The 11,906-nt window shown below is 50.4% G+C and overlaps 1 protein-coding gene across 2 annotated transcripts in view; it reads right to left on the bottom strand.

Annotated features, from left to right (window-relative positions):
- Nucleotides 1-1,305: 1,305 nt before the first annotated feature.
- The window catches only part of SBF2 (SET binding factor 2), a 416,007-nt gene continuing 405,406 nt past the window's right edge, over nucleotides 1,306-11,906 (bottom strand). For both annotated transcript variants that reach the window (XM_024558744.3, XM_024558743.3), the window contains 7 exons: nucleotides 11,397-11,524; nucleotides 10,168-10,401; nucleotides 9,032-9,136; nucleotides 7,478-7,671; nucleotides 6,683-6,770; nucleotides 3,961-4,092; nucleotides 1,306-2,905 (listed from right to left, as the gene is read on the bottom strand). In XM_024558744.3, coding sequence (XP_024414512.2) covers nucleotides 2,807-2,905; nucleotides 3,961-4,092; nucleotides 6,683-6,770; nucleotides 7,478-7,671; nucleotides 9,032-9,136; nucleotides 10,168-10,401; nucleotides 11,397-11,524 — 980 coding nt within the window. In that variant the 3' untranslated portion in view covers nucleotides 1,306-2,806. The remainder of the gene's footprint in view (nucleotides 2,906-3,960; nucleotides 4,093-6,682; nucleotides 6,771-7,477; nucleotides 7,672-9,031; nucleotides 9,137-10,167; nucleotides 10,402-11,396; nucleotides 11,525-11,906) is intronic.

Raw genomic sequence — 11,906 nt, 5'->3', positions numbered from 1 at the left:
ATGACTACATGTTTAAATAGTAATTTTGATATACTGGGTTAAATAAAATATATTATTAAAAAGAAAATGTTATGAAAATAAACACCATCTATTTGTTTTTGCTTTCAAACCAAGACCCCTGAGTGCTGGGATGACGCAGCTGTCCCAGGGCTCCCCTGAGCCCCACCTCTCCACCACTGCCGCTTCTTTGCCTGATTCAGGGATAAGGTTGGTGGCCGTGGCCGCTGCCATTGCTGAGGGCATTTCCTAGTTATCAGCTTGAGATCTTTCAGAAATTCTTTATAGGATTATGGGGTTCCTTAACGACTCTTAAAAGAACTGACAAAATCTCTAGAAATGTTAATTTTCATTGAGAAGCAAATCGCCATCCCATTAGTAACAGCTCAACTCTAGCTCTGGGGTGGAGCCTGCTGCAGGGTGGAGCCTGCAGGGTGGAGGGCTGTGGGGGGTGGAGAGGAGAGAAAGGGCTTGGACGGGGGTTGGGGAGTGGGCCTTGAGCTGATGTGCTGCCCAGGTCTGCATCTCTCTCGAGCCTGGGCCTGGGTCACAAGAACCCTCCAGACTGAGGAAACTGGAGAGCTCAAGGAGGGGATGTCACTGCCACACCTTGAGCCTCTGTGGCGGATGGGGACCTCTTCTGCCTGGCTCAGAGAGAAGGTTCCTGGGTATCAAAAGAACCTGCATTCTGTTGGCTACATGTCAGGTTGGGGCAAGGTCCCCAAGGTAAACTCCAAGGGCTTAACTAGAGGAGGTGTTGTCCAGAGCCGAGATCATACGTTCATCCCTTGTGCTGTTTAACTTCCTGAAGCAGAAAGTTCTGCTGTGAAACTAGAATTCAGTTTCTCCTGCCCCAAATTCTCACACACGGCCACATGCCACACGTGGTGGAGCGGTGACCCCCAAGTGGTAAAGGACTTCACCAATTCCACACAGCCCGAGAAAGGCACAGGAGGGAGGGGTGGCTCAGGCCTCTCTCCTCAACTCTGCAGCAGTGTCGCTGGGACCTAGAGGCTCATGCCAGCATGTCCAGTGTCTTGGGTCCCTTTGCGAGCAAAGGGCAGTGATGACATTAAGAGAACCGAGGTCTGAAGTGGGGTGTGTTGTGCCTTCCCTTGAACGTTCAGTCCCACGTACGAACCCTGAATGCACACTGCAGAATGGACTTTATTTCACTGGAAATGAGGGATGCTTTTTCTTAAGAAATAAATTTAATTCAAGGTGGTTAGTGAATGTAAGGCAAGTAACGCCTTTATGAAAGTTAAAAGAGTCCAGTTATAAAAGAAGCACTGTGTACAGTCTCAGAGCTGAAGGTACAATGGGCTCCATATTTTACATAGTACAAAAATTATTTCATATACAAAGAAAAAATACAAATAATGTGCAAAAACCATTTTCACAGGTGGCATTTATAAAATGAAAATGATAGAAAAATCCTTCATTCTTACTCCCTCAATTTCTTATGTATCACAGTTCTATTTCCTAGTGTTTAGATACATTTGAAAATCTGACTTATTTTTAACCTACAAAGTGGTATTTTAGTTTTTTAAAAGGGAACCGTTTTATTATTGAAATCTTATGACTGAATCAGTTCAGTTAATTTTATATTAAATTATAAGCAGACTATCTGAAGAACAAGGATATAGAAATCATATATACATACCTTTGAAATATTAGTTTGGTATTTAACATATTAACATTTGAAAACAAGCGCCAGGACCCGGCTGCCTGACTGGTCGGCGGCCGTGGCCGCAGCAGAGATGCCGCGGTTCCCGTGAACAAGCAGCATTCCTCAGGCCGTATGCCGAACTAACCCAAGGTTATCAAAAGTAAAGAAAATCTAAAAGCAGTTCTTACGTTCACGTGCTGACGTGCTGTTTGGGTTTCGAACCAAGCCACCGTGCACCGCGGCCGACACTGCCCCCGTCCCAGGTGCGGTGTGGTCGTGAATGGCCGGCTCCGCCTTTCTAACTTCACTTCACCAGGGGGTCAGGGCAAGCATTTGTTTTGTGGGTTAGTGCATTCAGCTTTCTGCAAGTCACTTCGTGTGAGAAGCTGTCAGGGAGCAGAGGAATACTTAGGGACACACGGGCCTGCACCCTCAGGGCATCTTGGCCAAGAGGACCGGTGTTTTGGGAGCCATACTTCCCTGCACTGGTGTGGTCAGTGTTGCCTTGTTCCCTGGACGACCCGTCGGGCAGGAGAGTCCTGTGTACCCCAGGTGCCCGCCCCTGAGCTCCGACGCTCCTGCTGTGCACCCCAGCGGCCGGGTGGAGACCGTGGGAGACCCTTTCGGCAGCACCAGAGAGCTGAGCCTCTCTAAGGGTGGGAGCCTCTGCTGGGAAACCTGTTCTGTGCAGAATATAACAACTTTGGAGGGTTTTGATTTTTGCTTGTCAGAAAGCTCTCCAAGGACATTATGACCTTAGGGGAACAGAAAGGCTCTAGCTTCCATGAAGAAGAAGGACCCAAGCAGGTGGCAGCCCTTGGGCCTGGGGAATGGCGGACAGCTGGCTCGGGAGGACGCTTCTGACTCCGGAGCGCGGAGACCCTGTGAGAACAACCTAGTGCAAGACACAGGAAGCGCCCGGAGCTCCTGACCAGACCTGTGAGACACATCCACTCAGGCCAAGTAGGCACAGCAACTGCTGGAAGGGGTCTGGGTAAGCATGGCCACGGGCACCTCACACCCTGGGCCGACTCATCAGAGCCCAGGAGGACGCTGCCTGCACCCCAAGGACTCGTGCACTTTCCCCCATTTGGCAGCCTGAGTCTTTCCTCTCTCTTCTGCTTGGGTTGACCGTGGGCATCAGGCATCAGAGATACAGCTCTGGATCCGGTCCATCCACTGTTGGGCGCTCTGTCCATCCTGGGCACAGAAGTTATACACACGTTTGCTGGTCTTGAGCTATGAAACCAAATGGAGAGACCCAGAGGTGAAGGGCGGGGCTGTCTAAGGCGTTGGGCAAGTGTGCGAGGCCACCCCTGTCACCTTGTTTCCGCACTGCCCCAGAACCCCTGAACGCTCTCTCCTCTGCTACCACACTGTCACTGCCTCTACCTTCACTTTAATTTTCCAGTCCCCAAAGTTACGGGGGATGATCAACACCCCACACCAGGTTAAACTCTGCCAGAAGGGCCTGGCAGGAAAGGGAGACACACTAGGACAACCTTGCTTCACCTCTTCCTGGGGCTTTCCTTGACTAAGGAGGAGGGTCGGGACGGGCTGGCACCTCCAGCTTCTCCCACGCACTGTAGCAATTCGGTGCAGGTGCCTAGCAAGTGCCCTGTGCTCCTCGGGGGAGCCTCACACTCATCCAGACCACGACGAGGCTGGCTTCTGCACCCCTTTTCGTTCCTCTTCTCCAGTGTCCAGTTGCGGCCGCACTGGAAACCCAGAGTTAGGGATGCAGCCTCACAGCCCACGCGGGGCCCTGGAGTATAACCTCTGCCCTTCATGGAGCCCTGCTTGGCTCTGGGGACGAGATAGGTCCCTTACCATGTGGCCCATAAAATGCCCAAGGCCCGCCTAATAGCTGCTGAAGACGCAGGGCAGACAGTCATCATGTGTGACTAAGGACAGTTTTTGTGGATGGTCAAGCATGAAGACCACTGGAAACGAAGGAAGTAGTCTTCCTACTGTTCCTGACAGTAGGGGAGTGAAATAACTAACAATATTTAACAAGGAGTTCATTTGCTTTCATAAGTGATTGAACACCTTCTGAAGAAGTCCTCTGTGCAAAGCAATGTGCAGCCTTCTGAGACAAATGGAAAGCTGAGAGAGGTCAGGCTAGGGGTCAGAGTGCTGAGTTCAAGTTCTGCAGCAATTCCCATAGCCAGGGGGGTCTGTGACCCGTCTACAGTCACCACCAGTTGCTCTGCGGCCCCACAATTCTCAGAGGGAGATGGATAGTAAGATCATGTGCAGACACAGCCAGAAAAAGACAAGAAAGATCAACTTACATCAAAGAAAGCCTTGTCACTCGTGTGCTTCGGGGCCCCCATGCTGGGGCCAGCAGGCACGACCATTTCCACTTCCGCCAGGTCAATGTGGCCTTTGCAGCTCGTGTCCTCACCCGAGTCGTAGTATCGCAGCTGGAACCACAAGGCACAGACGGATGTCAGAGACACAGAAAGGGAAAACGGTGTGGCCGGTCAAGCTGTGTCTGGGAACTCTGCTCTGTGCCAGTCCAAACTATGCCGCGAGAGCAGACAAGAAATGGAAACCACTGGCTGCCTCTACGGAAAAAACACTAGGTGGCTGGGACAAAGTCGGAAAAAGGTATTTTTTTCAAATTTGAACAAATAAGTGAATTACATATTAAAAAATAAAATTACATGGCAACCAACAACTGTAAAAACCATATGGAACATATAAAAAGGGGTAAATGTTTAGAATATATACAGAATTCCTAGAAATTGATAAGAAAAAGATTAAAAACCTAGCAAATTGTCAAAGGATCTCAACCAGCAAGTCCCAGGAGAAACACAAACGACCTACACACGTCGGAAAGGAAGTGCAACTTCACGGTCAGAGGACAGTAGGTGACGTCAATGAGACTTCAGAAGTGAGGACTTTTCATTTATATTAAGAAATATTAGAAGTGGCTGATAAAAAATAAGTAAAAATGGCTGATGACGTTCAGGTCAAATGTAAGGCACTACATACTCTTAGTGGGAATGTACTTTGTTAGAGATTTTTGGAGGGCCACTTGGCAGTATCAAGTGAAATTTAAAATGTTTGTGCTTACTGATACACTCTTCCCACCTCTAGAGATTACCCTACAGAAGCACTCCCACAAGCGTGCACAGACGCCCCTACGAAGAGGTTCCCTTCAGCTCCGCTTTGACCAGCTAGGAACTGGAGAGATGTGGCTGCCTTTCAATGGGGTGCGGGTTAATGACACGGCAGTACAGCAGTGACACGGAAAACGACATAGCTTTTTAAAAATGAGAAAGGAGACCTGTAGGAACTGGTAGGAAACTATGTTCAAATGCATTATACAAAAAGGGAAGTTGCCAATGGGCATGTCGATATCATTTCTGAAAAACCGAGTAAGTAGCGCAGTATCTGATTGAGTGGTTACTATGTTCCAGGACTGTTCTGATTGTTTTGTACGTGACTCATTTAACCTTCCTAGCAACTCAAACTCTATGTACATACATATTCATCTATACAGATATATGAAAATTATTCAGAGAAATATATACCAAATTATTAATAGCAGTTATCTCTGGGAGCGGGGGTGGGGCACAGAGGACTCGGTATAACGAACATGTATTACTTTGGGAATAGGAAAAAATGAGAAGACTGGGTTTTGAAATGAAGGAGAAGGCTGGTGGAAACACCTCACTGGCCCACAGTCTGGTTTCACTCTCTTGCTTACGCAGGAGCGTGCCTGCTGCCTCGTCCCTGAGGTTCTGGCCTTGGACCTTCCCTGTCTCTCCCTCGGTGTAGGCAGGGCTCATGGAAAAACTGTCTGCCTCTCACGGGAAAGAAGCCCAAAAGGTTGCTCAGAATACAAATATGATTTGACATAACTGTAAATTACAGAAACACTATGACATTCTCCTAAGCTACAGTTAGTGTTTGATGGGGTTTTCTACGCCGTGTAGACTCCTTGACTTCAGAGACCCTGTTATTTTAAAGGACAGCCCTGTAAGAAGGGCTTGCACGGCGTATTTGAAAATAAGTTCTCTACATTCTTCCCCAAAGACTCTGTGTGACCTTTGTGGAGCCCTCTGAATGGAGAGCAAGGCGGTCCCCACACAGACTCCCCTGGAAGGGTTCTCTAGGTGCAGGCCCCATGCGAATCTTGTGCATGGGACAGCTCACACCGCTCTGAACTGACTCCACCTTAGGGACCCGTGAGAACCTAACTGTGCGCCCCTCGCCCGCGGGCCGCCTGTCAGCCCCCAGGAAGAGTGAGGCCTGCAGTCAGAGCACGCGGGCCCTGCGCCTCCACAGTGAGGTGCGGCGGGCAGAGGGTGTGGGAGGGCTCCCTCTCCGCTGAGGTTACTGGAGCCAAGTTTATGATGCTGAGGGTGCGTGGGCTTCTACAGCAACAGCTAAGAACCTAACAGTGGGTGAAGGACTTCCTCACATGGTCCACGGGGTCCAGTCTAGTACTTGCCCCTGTGAATTCCAGGTGTGGGTGGGCTCACCCACCCACTTTGGCCTGTTTTGAGGCGCCCTCCCCTGTCGCTGCCACCTTTGAGGAGTAAGAACGCCTTCCTTAGTAACCTGTACAGTGATGGGCACGGGGAAGGTGCACGATAGTGCCCGTCGATGCCCTCCGTTGTGAACGGGTGCTTGGTGCTGCGAGGCCAAGAGTAATCTGTATCATGGGGCGTGCGCCCCGCCGCTGGCCTCTGCGTGTGCGTGTAGCACGCTGCAAACCTCTGGTTCCCTCCTGGCCTGGGGTCCAGAGCAGGCGGCAGGAGCGATCTGGGCACGAAGCAGCAGCGTTCTACTGCTCTTACACTTTGGGCTCAACTGTCACTGTCCTGCCTGCACACACCGGGCAGAGCCACTTTGGACCGGCCTTGGAGGGCTACTGCCCTCGCTCAGGGACGTGCGGGGTCCTTGGAGGAGCCCCCAGGCAGCGCCGGAGAGGTCTTAGGAAAGCAGTCTGTATACGACGGTCCAGAGTCACACAGCAGCTTCCGCAGCTGACGGCATTACCTGGTGTTTTGTTACATCCAAAACGAACCAGCGGGGCTTCCAACCTTTCAGCAGAGCCCCTCTTTTGTAAAGTGTTCCTTCAAAAGACCTAGAAGAAATGGCAAGAGGGCAGTTCGTTTTGATTTTTCATTTAAAAAAGTTTGTAAAGAGATGTCTGCTCTTTCTCTTCGTTGAACCTCTATTTCCCTCAAATGATCCCCAAAAACCCCAAACCCAATCAGAGTTCTCCCTGGAATTTTTTTACTAGACCTTTGGGGAAAGAGAGGCGCTTTCTGCCGTAATTACTGAATACCAAACCTGCGGGGTTCGGTGTTTCCAGGGACCAACTGTGGTGCCACACTGGCACTGCCACCACCCACAGGAGGAAGCAGAGCCAGCCCACAGACAGGAGCACGGAGACTGTGCAAAACCTGCTCAACCTTGGCCTTCCACGTTTACGTGAGCAAATTCCTTTTTGCTTGAGCCAGCATGAACTAGATTTCTAGTGTGTGCCACCGAGAAAGTGCTGACTGAAACATAATCCCTCAAAAGACCTGGCAGACAGGAGATAATACCAATCAGGACTCAACCACAAATAACTACAACCTTTTGGCATCATTCTAATTGTAATTTGGTATTTCCTCTTCAAAGAACCATTTCACCATTTACGACAGGAACAGAGAAAGACTCAAAGCAAACCCAGTTCGTATCCACAGCAGGCCGAGCTGTGCCGGCCCAGCCTGTTCACGGCTGGGGTGCAGCAGAGGCCCGGTGGGGAGGGCGTGTCAGCCCCCGGCAGGGCGCAGCACAGCCCACCTGTTCTCGTCGTTCTTGGACGCGTACTGGCTGTACAGCGTGGCTGCTCTCCGGTCCACGCCGTTGGACGGCGAGATGCTGGCATTCTGCTCCTCCCCCGCGCTGCTGTCGGCCAGGTGCAGCAGGGACCGCTTCTGATAGGAAGGCAGGTTGGCAGACACAATCCCCGGGGAGCCCGAAGGGTGTCTCTGGGGCTGAACAAGAAAGAACAGGAGCTGGGAAAGCTTTCAAAGGCTTGAAGCAACTCATCCAGTAATTTCTAAATTTCTAAAAAGCTATCTCAAGGGAAAAAACTGAACCAATAAGCAGAATATACGTATAAAGATGTTTATCCTGGAGATGTTTATAATAGTAAAAAACTGGAAACAACTTAAATGTCTATCACTAGGGGACTGGTTAAAAGAAACCAACAACAAGTTTCCATACCATGGAATTCTAACAGCCATTAAAGTGATGCCGCTGATTGGTACCCTGACAGATGGAAGGACACGTGTGCCACATATTAAGTAGAAAAGAAAGCAGGTTTGAAAAGAGTACATGTAGCAACTCCCTTCTATATGTGTGTTTAGAATAAAGCAAGATTGACAGCATGTGGTTTATTTCTAGGTTATAAATTGAGGATGATCTTTATCTTCTAGTTTATAACTGCCTGTGTATTGTCTTATTTAAAACAATGTATCTCACCTCTATTGTCAGAAAAAAAAGACAAAAAACTAATTTTTTTTTTTTCTGAGGAAAAAAGATGTCACCCACCTACGGCTTGTCTGACAACAGCTCCTGAATTGCCATTTGAAGGCAAGAGAGAGCGCCGGGGGGACCCCTTCCAAATCGCTCCGAGCCTTCCTTCTACACGCCATTCTCCTTGACCCCTCTGTGACTTCTGAGCCTGCTGACCTCACCTTTTCCCGAGCGCTCTCCAGAGCACTGTCCTTACTTCCCTCTGTTGCACTTGGAGCCCATCTGCAAGGGTGTGACTGGTGGCTGTCCACGTGCTCACTGTGTGACGTCTGTGCGCGGCCCCTCACGTGTGAGAGGGAGACCGCTCCCTCACCACGGTGAGACGGGAGGAGACGTGTGTGTGCGTGGTGCTCAGCACGTCCCGTGCACGTGCTGTGTGCTTGATAAAAGTTTCTTAAGTCAGAAACAGAAAAGGGATGCGATCCACAGAAAACAAAGCATTTTGTCATTTTAAAGTACTTCATTTTCTCTGATGGTTTCTCTGGAGCAAATATGGTCTTGGCATTCCCCTCCTCCCTCATGTGGTGGGAGATCAGCTGAACCCACAGAGGCTCTGAGATAGCAAAGAACCAGTCATTTCCCCTGGACACGGGGTCCTGAACCGTAAGAATCATGGCACTGCGGTAAAGTGAGACACTCAGGAAGTATGCAGCTGTTTGGAACTTTCTGCCCTCAAACCCCAAGGCACGGCCCCTCCCTTTCCACCCTTCCTTTCGGCCATAAGCCCACCTGGGTTACCCGTGGCAGGGGGCCCCACCTGCCCTAGCACCCTCAGAAAGCTCAGCTGCAGCTCCTCGAAGGGCTCTGCCAACTCACACGGTCTGCTCGGGGCTGTTCTTTAAGGTCTGCGGTGACCCTTTCCCACAGCTGCTGCCACTTCTCAGGGGTTTGGTTCAATTTATGCTCCAATCTTTCAATTTCCTGCAAAGTAATTAAAAGGGGTTTTCTGACAGATAAGTATTTCATAGAAATCAGGACGTGCCCCAAAGCCACATCTCCCTGGTCCTGGGCCCAGATGAACAGTGTGGCCACAGGGCAGCTAAAGCCAGTGGTAAACACAGGGCCTGAGGCTTCCCAAGCTGGGAGCAGCTGCGGGAGCTCCAGCTGCAGTGATGCCCTGTGGCAAGGGTGACTTATTAGGGTCTGTAACCAGGACTTTTCACACAAAATGGCTTCAACACAGGGAAGAAATATGCATCCTGAACACCCCTGGCCAGCCCATAGGAAATCTGATGGCCACAGCAAAAGGTCAGGCGCTGGGCCAGTGTCCAAACCCTAACAGCTGTGGCAGATGAGAAGTCTGTCCTTGACGGAGGAGCCCTCAGCGCTGATGATTCAAACCAGATGTGGAAAGAACAAATCACGAAATCTGGAAGGCACAGAATTTCCGTGGGACAGGGAAGCAGGACAGCCACCTCTGTGACCGCGTGGCCGCTGAGGAGCACCTGTTGGAAAACCGGCGAGCCTCTTCAGGAGCTGCCAGGCCCTATCTGACTCTGGGGCTGCTGCTCTCACCAGCGCAGCCACTGCCAGGATGGTTTCTCTCCAGAATATTCCTTCTGGAAGACAGCTGGCAGTGCTCCCACCAGGCCACCAGCTGCCCACACTTCTGACCAGAGGAAGGACAGCACCCACAAAAGCCATAATCCAGGCCTGACTCAGGCTGCCTGGGCAGCTAGAACAGCTGGGAAGCTACAGATTGCTCCATTTGCTTCCTCATAATGCTGGAAAACTCATTTTTATGAAGACTTTCCCAGTAGCTGAGCCTGGCCCCCCATGGATTCTGGGGAGCAAATTTGGTTTCCTCATGCTCCTGGAGTGCTCCCTCAAGCAGAGTGAGGACAGCCGCGTCCAGAAGTGTGTGAACCAGTCACTCTTAACTCGGCCTGGCTCCTGAGGCCCCTCGGGCCCCCACGGTGCCCTAGGCGAGTGCCTACATGCTGTCCACTCACACTGAAGAGGCCGGTCAGGGCGTCGGGCTGAGCACTGCTGACATCATCGTAGCACGGCCACACGGTTCTCCTCTGGCTCCGGGGCCCAGCATCCCCCGCTGGCTCTGCGTCCTCAGAGGGCAACTGCTTGGGCATCAGCATCACCCAGTCATACGAAGGCCCCGTGGAAAGGGTCTCCTCTGTGTAGTAATCCCACTTCTTGAGGCTGGAGACATTGACGTTGGGCTTCAGGGCCTGTTTGAAGAAAATTCTGAAATGTAGTTTCATCTTGACCCAAGTTTACTTGCGGGCCAGCCCCTAAAATTTGCAGGGTCCAGAGCAAGAGTATGAATAGAGGTTCAAATACCACGTGTCTGAATATTGAAATGTATACATAAAAATAAAGAATGGAATAAAATATGTTCTACCCTCCCACCCTGACAAATACAACTTCTTAATGGACTCCTCAGAATTCTCTCCATGGGAAAGTGAGTGGCACTAAGGGGCCAGTCCCAGCCCCAGGTCCTTGGCGGGACCCCTGCTCCTCCACCCGGCGCTGCCCTGTATTCTGAGGGTCACTTATGATATGTGTGTATATCCCAGCCCACAAAGCTAAACTCTGCCCACTTTCTGCCAAAAAGTTACTTCTTGGCTGCCCTTTGGGCCTAGGATACATATACTGGTTGGGAGACAGAGTCGGAGAAGTGGGCTGGTGAGGAACTTCAATTTGGCTAAGGAATTCTGAGGGACCAGAGGGTGGTTTAGATGAAGGAGGGGCATCCAAGGCTGTACCTTGGTCTCTCGTACCCCTCACCCCCACCCCTCCCATCCCAGAGCCTGCTTCCACACAGACGTGCAGGGGGAGCACGCCACCCTTCCGACTGGGCTTCAAACACCCCTGCTTCCCACAGGGGTTTGCTGGTGGCTTCGGTGCAGATAACCTAGGGGATTCTCTTCTCACGTATTTTAGATTTTCAGTTTAGATGACCTGTTGAGGTTTCAAGCTGACTTGCTTTGATATTCTTGAAGTTATCCCTTCCAGGTTTGGGGGGCCAGATCCTGATTGCTGTGGCTGAGAATGCGAAGGGCAGCCTCCATTCCATCACAATCCAAACCAGGGACTTCTGAATCATGTCTGGTACGAAATCTACTCAAATGTTTCTAAAAAGCCTGAACAGCCTGCATACCCTCAAAGTAAGGAAAACCTCAACACCAAATACTCAGAAAACGAAACATAAATGCTTTTTTACCTCCATTTCCACCGGCGAATATAAGTAATTAAAGAAAATGGGAGTCCTCTTGTGCATTCTATCAATGCACTCCCAAATGCAAATTCCTTTTTTGGCATGCTTATCTCCTTTATCATCAAATAAAGTTCCTGTAAATACAAAAAAAATTCAACAAAAGTCAAATAAATCAACAGTTTGCCCAGAAGTACGCCGCCTGCAGCAGAGGGAAAGTGGAGGATTTCTTGGGGCTCTGGAAACAGCGCCGTACGTGCAGGAACCTTAGCTAGCGACTGCGAGGCTGGGGGAGGAATGCGCTCCACGGCTCTATGGAAACAGGCCCAAACGGAGGGGAAGCGTCCGCTTAGGTTCCCAGGCATTTAGCAGGACGTCGTGACTCTCCCCCAGCCTACATCTAGGTCCAGGCTCCCTGAGGTCCGTGCCAGGAGACATGCTACGCATTTTTCAAGAGAAAAATGGAAGGACTTAGAGTTGATTTCATGAAACTCAGTTAAAAACAGAAGTTTATGTTTC

Source organism: Desmodus rotundus, chromosome 5 (assembly GCF_022682495.2).
Source record: "Desmodus rotundus isolate HL8 chromosome 5, HLdesRot8A.1, whole genome shotgun sequence".
Lineage (NCBI taxonomy): Eukaryota > Metazoa > Chordata > Mammalia > Chiroptera > Phyllostomidae > Desmodus > Desmodus rotundus.
This window is presented reverse-complemented; position numbering and strand designations above follow the sequence as displayed.